At 55.8% G+C, this 12,434-nt stretch overlaps 1 protein-coding gene across 1 annotated transcript in view; it reads right to left on the bottom strand.

Annotated features, from left to right (window-relative positions):
• DMBT1 (deleted in malignant brain tumors 1) overlaps positions 1 to 12,108 on the bottom strand; it is a 48,524-nt gene extending 36,416 nt beyond the window's left edge. Inside the window, 16 exon segments of the mRNA XM_068397460.1 lie at positions 493 to 634; positions 699 to 1,010; positions 1,254 to 1,301; positions 2,042 to 2,364; positions 3,385 to 3,751; positions 3,875 to 3,889; positions 4,730 to 5,104; positions 6,074 to 6,396; positions 7,417 to 7,809; positions 7,990 to 7,996; positions 8,762 to 9,110; positions 9,494 to 9,531; positions 9,785 to 9,787; positions 10,106 to 10,417; positions 11,450 to 11,761; positions 12,006 to 12,108. Coding sequence (XP_068253561.1) covers positions 493 to 634; positions 699 to 1,010; positions 1,254 to 1,301; positions 2,042 to 2,364; positions 3,385 to 3,751; positions 3,875 to 3,889; positions 4,730 to 5,104; positions 6,074 to 6,396; positions 7,417 to 7,809; positions 7,990 to 7,996; positions 8,762 to 9,110; positions 9,494 to 9,531; positions 9,785 to 9,787; positions 10,106 to 10,417; positions 11,450 to 11,761; positions 12,006 to 12,108 — 3,422 coding nt within the window.
• Between the last annotated feature and the right edge of the window lie 326 nt (positions 12,109 to 12,434).

Below are 12,434 nucleotides of genomic sequence, written 5' to 3'. Positions count from 1 at the left end.
GATGAAGGAGCATGGCCGGGTTTTCTCCCAGCACTTCAAGAAAGATGTTGAGGTGTTGGAGCGAGTCCAGAGGAGGGCGACCAAGCTGGTGAAGGGTCTGGAGGGTATGACCTATGAGGAACGGCTGAGGGAGCTGGGGTTGTTTAGCCTGGAGAAGAGGAGGCTCAGAGGTGACCTTATTGCAGTCTACAACTACCTGAAGGGAGGCTGTAGCGGGGTGGGAGTCAGCCTCTTCTCCCAGGCAACTAGCGATAGGACAAGAGGACACAGCTTCAAGCTTCGCCAGGGGAGGTTCGGGTTGGACATTAGGAAGAATTTCTTCTCAGAAAGGGTCATTAGCCATTGGAAGGGGCTGCCCAGAGAGGTGGTGGAGTCACCATCTCTGGAGGTGTTTAAGAAAAGACTGGACATGGCACTTAGTGCCATGGTCTAGTTGACATGGGGGTGTCAGGGCAATGGTTGGACTCGATGGTCCCAGAGGTCTCTTCCAACCTGACTGATTCTCTGATTCTGGGAGGTTGGTGCCACTCTGTCGTGTGGGCGATGAGGAGCTTGGGGCTCTCACTAGTGTGGTCTTCCATGGTGGGAGCAACGAACAATGGAGTCCTTGAACACGTCTCCAACACATACCTAACTGCGGCCAACAAGGACCGCTTTTTGAAAGCGTCTCAGTATTGAGGAAGGAAAAGCAATGGTACCTGAGCAGACAACACCAGCATCTTCACTGTGGCCACAGTTGTGGACGCCCCAGCCACGGTGTCTGCACTGAAAGAGGGAGGGCTCATTCCCAGTGCAGTGCACATCGTCCAGGTAGATACTGCCAGTGCCTTGGCCAAAGTAGGCACTTGATGGTGCAGAAAGAGCAAAGCCGCATCCCAGCTGCCTGCACACGACCTCGGCATCGTTCAGGTCCCAGTCGTCATCACAGACAGTGCCCCGGCCCCCATAGTGGTAAATCTCTACGCGGCCCTCGCACCGGTTGCTGCCGTTCACCAGGCTCAGGGAGGCACCTTGGAAAGGAGGAGACAGGGAAACATAGGAAAACCCTCTGGCACGCAGGCACCTTCTCTTGCTGGGGCACTGGCAACGCTCTGCGAGTTTCAGGCCACCAGGACTGCCACCTCCGGCTAAAGTAGGCTGTGCATTTCGCTGCCTCTGCTCCCCGACGGGGAAGGCCAAACCCCACCCTGTGAGCCACTAACTGGTACCGCCAAAAGTAGCGGCCAGAAAAACCATGACAAATTCAGACCCACCTGGAGGAGCGGACACTGTGAAGCTGGCTGGGGTCGTGGTTGTGGCACCTGTCAGGGGAGGAAGAGAAAGAAGCAAGTGAGGACCATCTGGATGAAGGAGCATGGCCGGGTTTTCTCCCAGCACTTCAAGAAAGATGTTGAGGTGTTGGAGCGAGTCCAGAGGAGGGCGACCAAGCTGGTGAAGGGTCTGGAGGGTATGACCTATGAGGAACGGCTGAGGGAGCTGGGGTTGTTTAGCCTGGAGAAGAGGAGGCTCAGAGGTGACCTTATTGCAGTCTACAACTACCTGAAGGGAGGTTGTAGCGGGGTGGGAGTCAGCCTCTTCTCCCAGGCAACTAGCGATAGGGCAAGAGGACACAGCCTCAAGCTTCACCAGGGGAGGTTCGGGTTGGACATTAGGAAGAATTTCTTCTCAGAAAGGGTCATTAGCCATTGGAAGGGGCTGCCCAGAGAGGTGGTGGAGTCACCATCTCTGGATGTGTTTAAGACAAGACTGGACATGGCACTTAGTGCCATGGTCTAGTTGACATGGGGGTGTCAGGGCAATGGTTGGACTCGATGGTCCCAGAGGTCTCTTCCAACCTGACTGATTCTCTGATTCTGGGAGGTTGGTGCCACTCTGTCGTGTGGGCGATGAGGAGCTTGGGGCTCTCACTAGTGTGGTCTTCCATGGTGGGAGCAACGAACAATGGAGTCCTTGAACACGTCTCCAACACATACCTAACTGCGGCCAACAAGGACCGCTTTTTGAAAGCGTCTCAGTATTGAGGAAGGAAAAGCAATGGTACCTGAGCAGACAACACCAGCATCTTCACTGTGGCCACAGTTGTGGACGCCCCAGCCACGGTGTCTGCACTGAAAGAGGGAGGGCTCATTCCCAGTGCAGTGCACATTGTCCAGGTAGATACTGCCAGTGCCTTGGCCAAAGTAGGCACTTGATGGTGCAGAAAGAGCAAAGCCGCATCCCAGCTGCCTGCACACGACCTCGGCATCGTTCAGGTCCCAGTCGTCATCACAGACAGTGCCCCGGCCCCCATAGTGGTAAATCTCTACGCGGCCCTCGCACCGGTTGCTGCCGTTCACCAGGCTCAGGGAGGCATCTTGGAAAGGAGGAGACAGGGAAAACATAGGAAAACCCTCTGGCACGCAGGCACCTTCTCTTGCTGGGGCACTGGCAACGCTCTGCGAGTTTCAGGCCACCAGGACTGCCACCTCCGGCTAAAGTAGGCTGTGCATTTCGCTGCCTCTGCTCCCCGACGGGGAAGGCCAAACCCCACCCTGTGAGCCACTAACTGGTACCGCCAAAAGTAGCGGCCAGAAAAACCATGACAAATTCAGACCCACCTGGAGGAGCGGACACTGTGAAGCTGGCTGGGGTCGTGGTTGTGGCACCTGTCAGGGGAGGAAGAGAAAGAAGCAAGTGAGGACCATCTGGATGAAGGAGCATGGCCGGGTTTTCTCCCAGCACTTCAAGAAAGATGTTGAGGTGTTGGAGCGAGTCCAGAGGAGGGCGACCAAGCTGGTGAAGGGTCTGGAGGGTATGACCTATGAGGAACGGCTGAGGGAGCTGGGGTTGTTTAGCCTGGAGAAGAGGAGGCTCAGAGGTGACCTTATTGCAGTCTACAACTACCTGAAGGGAGGTTGTAGCGGGGTGGGAGTCAGCCTCTTCTCCCAGGCAACTAGCGATAGGGCAAGAGGACACAGCCTCAAGCTTCACCAGGGGAGGTTCGGGTTGGACATTAGGAAGAATTTCTTCTCAGAAAGGGTCATTAGCCATTGGAAGGGGCTGCCCAGAGAGGTGGTGGAGTCACCATCTCTGGATGTGTTTAAGACAAGACTGGACATGGCACTTAGTGCCATGGTCTAGTTGACATGGGGGTGTCAGGGCAATGGTTGGACTCGATGGTCCCAGAGGTCTCTTCCAACCTGACTGATTCTCTGATTCTGGGAGGTTGGTGCCACTCTGTCGTGTGGGCGATGAGGAGCTTGGGGCTCTCACTAGTGTGGTCTTCCATGGTGGGAGCAACGAACAATGGAGTCCTTGAACACGTCTCCAACACATACCTAACTGCGGCCAACAAGGACCGCTTTTTGAAAGCGTCTCAGTATTGAGGAAGGAAAAGCAATGGTACCTGAGCAGACAACACCAGCATCTTCACTGTGGCCACAGTTGTGGACGCCCCAGCCACGGTGTCTGCACTGAAAGAGGGAGGGCTCATTCCCAGTGCAGTGCACATCGTCCAGGTAGATACTGCCAGTGCCTTGGCCAAAGTAGGCACTTGATGGTGCAGAAAGAGCAAAGCCGCATCCCAGCTGCCTGCACACGACCTCGGCATCGTTCAGGTCCCAGTCGTCATCACAGACAGTGCCCCGGCCCCCATAGTGGTAAATCTCTACGCGGCCCTCGCACCGGTTGCTGCCGTTCACCAGGCTCAGGGAGGCACCTTGGAAAGGAGGAGACAGGGAAAACATAGGAAAACCCTCTGGCACGCAGGCACCTTCTCTTGCTGGGGCACTGGCAACGCTCTGCAAGTTTCAGGCCACCAGGACTGCCACCTCCGGCTAAAGTAGGCTGTGCATTTCGCTGCCTCTGCTCCCCGACGGGGAAGGCCAAACCCCACCCTGTGAGCCACTAACTGGTACCGCCAAAAGTAGCGGCCAGAAAAACCATGACAAATTCAGACCCACCTGGAGGAGCGGACACTGTGAAGCTGGCTGGGGTCGTGGTTGTGGCACCTGTCAGGGGAGGAAGAGAAAGAAGCAAGTGAGGACCATCTGGATGAAGGAGCATGGCCGGGTTTTCTCCCAGCACTTCAAGAAAGATGTTGAGGTGTTGGAGCGAGTCCAGAGGAGGGCGACCAAGCTGGTGAAGGGTCTGGAGGGTATGACCTATGAGGAACGGCTGAGGGAGCTGGGGTTGTTTAGCCTGGAGAAGAGGAGGCTCAGAGGTGACCTTATTGCAGTCTACAACTACCTGAAGGGAGGCTGTAGCGGGGTGGGAGTCAGCCTCTTCTCCCAGGCAACTAGCGATAGGACAAGAGGACACAGCCTCAAGCTTCGCCAGGGGAGGTTCGGGTTGGACATTAGGAAGAATTTCTTCTCAGAAAGGGTCATTAGCCATTGGAAGGGGCTGCCCAGAGAGGTGGTGGAGTCACCATCTCTGGATGTGTTTAAGAAAAGACTGGACATGGCACTTAGTGCCATGGTCTAGTTGACATGGGGGTGTCAGGGCAATGGTTGGACTCGATGGTCCCAGAGGTCTCTTCCAACCTGACTGATTCTCTGATTCTGGGAGGTTGGTGCCACTCTGTCGTGTGGGCGATGAGGAGCTTGGGGCTCTCACTAGTGTGGTCTTCCATGGTGGGAGCAACGAAAAATGGAGTCCTTGAACACGTCTCCAACGCATACCTAACTGCGGCCAACAAGGACCGCTTTTTGAAAGCGTCTCAGTATTGAGGAAGGAAAAGCAATGGTACCTGAGCAGACAACACCAGCATCTTCACTGTGGCCACAGTTGTGGACGCCCCAGCCACGGTGTCTGCACTGAAAGAGGGAGGGCTCATTCCCAGTGCAGTGCACATCGTCCAGGTAGATACTGCCAGTGCCTTGGCCAAAGTAGGCACTTGATGGTGCAGAAAGAGCAAAGCCGCATCCCAGCTGCCTGCACACGACCTCGGCATCGTTCAGGTCCCAGTCGTCATCACAGACAGTGCCCCGGCCCCCATAGTGGTAAATCTCTACGCGGCCCTCGCACCGGTTGCTGCCGTTCACCAGGCTCAGGGAGGCACCTTGGAAAGGAGGAGACAGGGAAAACATAGGAAAACCCTCTGGCACGCAGGCACCTTCTCTTGCTGGGGCACTGGCAACGCTCTGCGAGTTTCAGGCCACCAGGACTGCCACCTCCGGCTAAAGCAGGCTGTGCATTTCGCTGCCTCTGCTCCCCGACGGGGAAGGCCAAACCCCACCCTGTGAGCCACTAACTGGTACCGCCAAAAGTAGCGGCCAGAAAAACCATGACAAATTCAGACCCACCTGGAGGAGCGGACACTGTGAAGCTGGCTGGGGTCGTGGTTGTGGCACCTGTCAGGGGAGGAAGAGAAAGAAGCAAGTGAGGACCATCTGGATGAAGGAGCATGGCCGGGTTTTCTCCCAGCACTTCAAGAAAGATGTTGAGGTGTTGGAGCGAGTCCAGAGGAGGGCGACCAAGCTGGTGAAGGGTCTGGAGGGTATGACCTATGAGGAACGGCTGAGGGAGCTGGGGTTGTTTAGCCTGGAGAAGAGGAGGCTCAGAGGTGACCTTATTGCAGTCTACAACTACCTGAAGGGAGGCTGTAGCGGGGTGGGAGTCAGCCTCTTCTCCCAGGCAACTAGCGATAGGACAAGAGGACACAGCCTCAAGCTTCGCCAGGGGAGGTTCGGGTTGGACATTAGGAAGAATTTCTTCTCAGAAAGGGTCATTAGCCATTGGAAGGGGCTGCCCAGAGAGGTGGTGGAGTCACCATCTCTGGATGTGTTTAAGACAAGACTGGACATGGCACTTAGTGCCATGGTCTAGTTGACATGGGGGTGTCAGGGCAATGGTTGGACTCGATGGTCCCAGAGGTCTCTTCCAACCTGACTGATTCTCTGATTCTGGGAGGTTGGTGCCACTCTGTCGTGTGGGCGATGAGGAGCTTGGGGCTCTCATTAGTGTGGTCTTCCATGGTGGGAGCAACGAACAATGGAGTCCTTGAACACGTCTCCAACACATACCTAACTGCGGCCAACAAGGACCGCTTTTTGAAAGCGTCTCAGTATTGAGGAAGGAAAAGCAATGGTACCTGAGCAGACAACACCAGCATCTTCACTGTGGCCACAGTTGTGGACGCCCCAGCCACGGTGTCTGCACTGAAAGAGGGAGGGCTCATTCCCAGTGCAGTGCACATTGTCCAGGTAGATACTGCCAGTGCCTTGGCCAAAGTAGGCACTTGATGGTGCAGAAAGAGCAAAGCCGCATCCCAGCTGCCTGCACACGACCTCGGCATCGTTCAGGTCCCAGTCGTCATCACAGACAGTGCCCCGGCCCCCATAGTGGTAAATCTCTACGCGGCCCTCGCACCGGTTGCTGCCGTTCACCAGGCTCAGGGAGGCATCTTGGAAAGGAGGAGACAGGGAAAACATAGGAAAACCCTCTGGCACGCAGGCACCTTCTCTTGCTGGGGCACTGGCAACGCTCTGCGAGTTTCAGGCCACCAGGACTGCCACCTCCGGCTAAAGTAGGCTGTGCATTTCGCTGCCTCTGCTCCCCGACGGGGAAGGCCAAACCCCACCCTGTGAGCCACTAACTGGTACCGCCAAAAGTAGCGGCCAGAAAAACCATGACAAATTCAGACCCACCTGGAGGAGCGGACACTGTGAAGCTGGCTGGGGTCGTGGTTGTGGCACCTGTCAGGGGAGGAAGAGAAAGAAGCAAGTGAGGACCATCTGGATGAAGGAGCATGGCCGGGTTTTCTCCCAGCACTTCAAGAAAGATGTTGAGGTGTTGGAGCGAGTCCAGAGGAGGGCGACCAAGCTGGTGAAGGGTCTGGAGGGTATGACCTATGAGGAACGGCTGAGGGAGCTGGGGTTGTTTAGCCTGGAGAAGAGGAGGCTCAGAGGTGACCTTATTGCAGTCTACAACTACCTGAAGGGAGGTTGTAGCGGGGTGGGAGTCAGCCTCTTCTCCCAGGCAACTAGCGATAGGGCAAGAGGACACAGCCTCAAGCTTCACCAGGGGAGGTTCGGGTTGGACATTAGGAAGAATTTCTTCTCAGAAAGGGTCATTAGCCATTGGAAGGGGCTGCCCAGAGAGGTGGTGGAGTCACCATCTCTGGATGTGTTTAAGACAAGACTGGACATGGCACTTAGTGCCATGGTCTAGTTGACATGGGGGTGTCAGGGCAATGGTTGGACTCGATGGTCCCAGAGGTCTCTTCCAACCTGACTGATTCTCTGATTCTGGGAGGTTGGTGCCACTCTGTCGTGTGGGCGATGAGGAGCTTGGGGCTCTCACTAGTGTGGTCTTCCATGGTGGGAGCAACGAACAATGGAGTCCTTGAACACGTCTCCAACACATACCTAACTGCGGCCAACAAGGACCGCTTTTTGAAAGCGTCTCAGTATTGAGGAAGGAAAAGCAATGGTACCTGAGCAGACAACACCAGCATCTTCACTGTGGCCACAGTTGTGGACGCCCCAGCCACGGTGTCTGCACTGAAAGAGGGAGGGCTCATTCCCAGTGCAGTGCACATCGTCCAGGTAGATACTGCCAGTGCCTTGGCCAAAGTAGGCACTTGATGGTGCAGAAAGAGCAAAGCCGCATCCCAGCTGCCTGCACACGACCTCGGCATCGTTCAGGTCCCAGTCGTCATCACAGACAGTGCCCCGGCCCCCATAGTGGTAAATCTCTACGCGGCCCTCGCACCGGTTGCTGCCGTTCACCAGGCTCAGGGAGGCACCTTGGAAAGGAGGAGACAGGGAAAACATAGGAAAACCCTCTGGCACGCAGGCACCTTCTCTTGCTGGGGCACTGGCAACGCTCTGCAAGTTTCAGGCCACCAGGACTGCCACCTCCGGCTAAAGTAGGCTGTGCATTTCGCTGCCTCTGCTCCCCGACGGGGAAGGCCAAACCCCACCCTGTGAGCCACTAACTGGTACCGCCAAAAGTAGCGGCCAGAAAAACCATGACAAATTCAGACCCACCTGGAGGAGCGGACACTGTGAAGCTGGCTGGGGTCGTGGTTGTGGCACCTGTCAGGGGAGGAAGAGAAAGAAGCAAGTGAGGACCATCTGGATGAAGGAGCATGGCCGGGTTTTCTCCCAGCACTTCAAGAAAGATGTTGAGGTGTTGGAGCGAGTCCAGAGGAGGGCGACCAAGCTGGTGAAGGGTCTGGAGGGTATGACCTATGAGGAACGGCTGAGGGAGCTGGGGTTGTTTAGCCTGGAGAAGAGGAGGCTCAGAGGTGACCTTATTGCAGTCTACAACTACCTGAAGGGAGGTTGTAGCGGGGTGGGAGTCAGCCTCTTCTCCCAGGCAACTAGCGATAGGACAAGAGGACACAGCCTCAAGCTTTGCCAGGGGAGGTTCGGGTTGGACATTAGGAAGAATTTCTTCTCAGAAAGGGTCATTAGCCATTGGAAGGGGCTGCCCAGAGAGGTGGTGGAGTCACCATCTCTGGATGTGTTTAAGAAAAGACTGGACACGGCACTTAGTGCCATGGTCTAGTTGACATGGGGGTGTCAGGGCAATGGTTGGACTCGATGGTCCCAGAGGTCTCTTCCAACCTGACTGATTCTCTGATTCTGGGAGGTTGGTGCCACTCTGTCGTGTGGGCGATGAGGAGCTTGGGGCTCTCACTAGTGTGGTCTTCCATGGTGGGAGCAACGAAAAATGGAGTCCTTGAACACGTCTCCAACGCATACCTAACTGCGGCCAACAAGGACCGCTTTTTGAAAACGTCTCAGTATTGAGGAAGGAAAAGCAATGGTACCTGAGCAGACAACACCAGCATCTTCACTGTGGCCACAGTTGTGGACGCCCCAGCCACGGTGTCTGCACTGAAAGAGGGAGGGCTCATTCCCAGTGCAGTGCACATCGTCCAGGTAGATACTGCCAGTGCCTTGGCCAAAGTAGGCACTTGATGGTGCAGAAACAGCAAAGCCGCATCCCAGCTGCCTGCACACGACCTCGGCATCGTTCAGGTCCCAGTCGTCATCACAGACAGTGCCCCGGCCCCCATAGTGGTAAATCTCTACGCGGCCCTCGCACCGGTTGCTGCCGTTCACCAGGCTCAGGGAGGCATCTTGGAAAGGAGGAGACAGGGAAAACATAGGAAAACCCTCTGGCACGCAGGCACCTTCTCTTGCTGGGGCACTGGCAACGCTCTGCGAGTTTCAGGCCACCAGGACTGCCACCTCCGGCTAAAGCAGGCTGTGCATTTCGCTGCCTCTGCTCCCCGACGGGGAAGGCCAAACCCCACCCTGTGAGCCACTAACTGGTACCGCCAAAAGTAGCGGCCAGAAAAACCATGACAAATTCAGACCCACCTGGAGGAGCGGACACTGTGAAGCTGGCTGGGGTCGTGGTTGTGGCACCTGTCAGGGGAGGAAGAGAAAGAAGCAAGTGAGGACCATCTGGATGAAGGAGCATGGCCGGGTTTTCTCCCAGCACTTCAAGAAAGATGTTGAGGTGTTGGAGCGAGTCCAGAGGAGGGCGACCAAGCTGGTGAAGGGTCTGGAGGGTATGACCTATGAGGAACGGCTGAGGGAGCTGGGGTTGTTTAGCCTGGAGAAGAGGAGGCTCAGAGGTGACCTTATTGCAGTCTACAACTACCTGAAGGGAGGCTGTAGCGGGGTGGGAGTCAGCCTCTTCTCCCAGGCAACTAGCGATAGGACAAGAGGACACAGCCTCAAGCTTCGCCAGGGGAGGTTCGGGTTGGACATTAGGAAGAATTTCTTCTCAGAAAGGGTCATTAGCCATTGGAAGGGGCTGCCCAGAGAGGTGGTGGAGTCACCATCTCTGGATGTGTTTAAGACAAGACTGGACATGGCACTTAGTGCCATGGTCTAGTTGACATGGGGGTGTCAGGGCAATGGTTGGACTCGATGGTCCCAGAGGTCTCTTCCAACCTGACTGATTCTCTGATTCTGGGAGGTTGGTGCCACTCTGTCGTGTGGGCGATGAGGAGCTTGGGGCTCTCACTAGTGTGGTCTTCCATGGTGGGAGCAACGAACAATGGAGTCCTTGAACACGTCTCCAACACATACCTAACTGCGGCCAACAAGGACCGCTTTTTGAAAGCGTCTCAGTATTGAGGAAGGAAAAGCAATGGTACCTGAGCAGACAACACCAGCATCTTCACTGTGGCCACAGTTGTGGACGCCCCAGCCACGGTGTCTGCACTGAAAGAGGGAGGGCTCATTCCCAGTGCAGTGCACATCGTCCAGGTAGATACTGCCAGTGCCTTGGCCAAAGTAGGCACTTGATGGTGCAGAAAGAGCAAAGCCGCATCCCAGCTGCCTGCACACGACCTCGGCATCGTTCAGGTCCCAGTCGTCATCACAGACAGTGCCCCGGCCCCCATAGTGGTAAATCTCTACGCGGCCCTCGCACCGGTTGCTGCCGTTCACCAGGCTCAGGGAGGCACCTTGGAAAGGAGGAGACAGGGAAAACATAGGAAAACCCTCTGGCACGCAGGCACCTTCTCTTGCTGGGGCACTGGCAACGCTCTGCGAGTTTCAGGCCACCAGGACTGCCACCTCCGGCTAAAGCAGGCTGTGCATTTCGCTGCCTCTGCTCCCCGACGGGGAAGGCCAAACCCCACCCTGTGAGCCACTAACTGGTACCGCCAAAAGTAGCGGCCAGAAAAACCATGACAAATTCAGACCCACCTGGAGGAGCGGACACTGTGAAGCTGGCTGGGGTCGTGGTTGTGGCACCTGTCAGGGGAGGAAGAGAAAGAAGCAAGTGAGGACCATCTGGATGAAGGAGCATGGCCGGGTTTTCTCCCAGCACTTCAAGAAAGATGTTGAGGTGTTGGAGCGAGTCCAGAGGAGGGCGACCAAGCTGGTGAAGGGTCTGGAGGGTATGACCTATGAGGAACGGCTGAGGGAGCTGGGGTTGTTTAGCCTGGAGAAGAGGAGGCTCAGAGGTGACCTTATTGCAGTCTACAACTACCTGAAGGGAGGCTGTAGCGGGGTGGGAGTCAGCCTCTTCTCCCAGGCAACTAGCGATAGGACAAGAGGACACAGCCTCAAGCTTCGCCAGGGGAGGTTCGGGTTGGACATTAGGAAGAATTTCTTCTCAGAAAGGGTCATTAGCCATTGGAAGGGGCTGCCCAGAGAGGTGGTGGAGTCACCATCTCTGGATGTGTTTAAGACAAGACTGGACATGGCACTTAGTGCCATGGTCTAGTTGACATGGGGGTGTCAGGGCAATGGTTGGACTCGATGGTCCCAGAGGTCTCTTCCAACCTGACTGATTCTCTGATTCTGGGAGGTTGGTGCCACTCTGTCGTGTGGGCGATGAGGAGCTTGGGGCTCTCACTAGTGTGGTCTTCCATGGTGGGAGCAACGAAAAATGGAGTCCTTGAACACGTCTCCAACACATACCTAACTGCGGCCAACAAGGACCGCTTTTTGAAAGCGTCTCAGTATTGAGGAAGGAAAAGCAATGGTACCTGAGCAGACAACACCAGCATCTTCACTGTGGCCACAGTTGTGGACGCCCCAGCCACGGTGTCTGCACTGAAAGAGGGAGGGCTCATTCCCAGTGCAGTGCACATCGTCCAGGTAGATACTGCCAGTGCCTTGGCCAAAGTAGGCACTTGATGGTGCAGAAAGAGCAAAGCCGCATCCCAGCTGCCTGCACACGACCTCGGCATCGTTCAGGTCCCAGTCGTCATCACAGACAGTGCCCCGGCCCCCATAGTGGTAAATCTCTACGCGGCCCTCGCACCGGTTGCTGCCGTTCACCAGGCTCAGGGAGGCACCTTGGAAAGGAGGAGACAGGGAAAACATAGGAAAACCCTCTGGCACGCAGGCACCTTCTCTTGCTGGGGCACTGGCAACGCTCTGCGAGTTTCAGGCCACCAGGACTGCCACCTCCGGCTAAAGTAGGCTGTGCATTTCGCTGCCTCTGCTCCCCGACGGGGAAGGCCAAACCCCACCCTGTGAGCCACTAACTGGTACCGCCAAAAGTAGCGGCCAGAAAAACCATGACAAATTCAGACCCACCTGGAGGAGCGGACACTGTGAAGCTGGCTGGGGTCGTGGTTGTGGCACCTGTCAGGGGAGGAAGAGAAAGAAGCAAGTGAGGACCATCTGGATGAAGGAGCATGGCCGGGTTTTCTCCCAGAGCTTGGGAGGTTGGTGCCACTCTGTCGTGTGGGCGATGAGGAGCTTGGGCTCTCATAGTGTGGTCTTCCATGGTGGGAGCAACGGAAAACACAGTGGTTGAACACATCCAAAACATTTTCTCTTGAAGCAAGCAATTGCTAGTTTCTTGGTCTCTGAGAGAGGTTGCAGATGTCACAGCCATAGAACATTCAAGGTCAGTTTGCACATCGCTGTGGGTTATCTTCTAGTTGAAGATGTGTCTGCTCATTGCAGGAGGGATGGACTAGATGACCATTAAAGGTCTCTTCCAACCTAAACCATTCTGTG

The sequence above is a fragment of the Nyctibius grandis genome, chromosome 4 (genome assembly GCF_013368605.1).
Source record: "Nyctibius grandis isolate bNycGra1 chromosome 4, bNycGra1.pri, whole genome shotgun sequence".
NCBI classification, from domain to species: domain Eukaryota; kingdom Metazoa; phylum Chordata; class Aves; order Nyctibiiformes; family Nyctibiidae; genus Nyctibius; species Nyctibius grandis.
The sequence above is the reverse complement of the archived record's forward strand: the minus strand, read 5'-3'. Positions and strand labels throughout refer to the sequence as shown.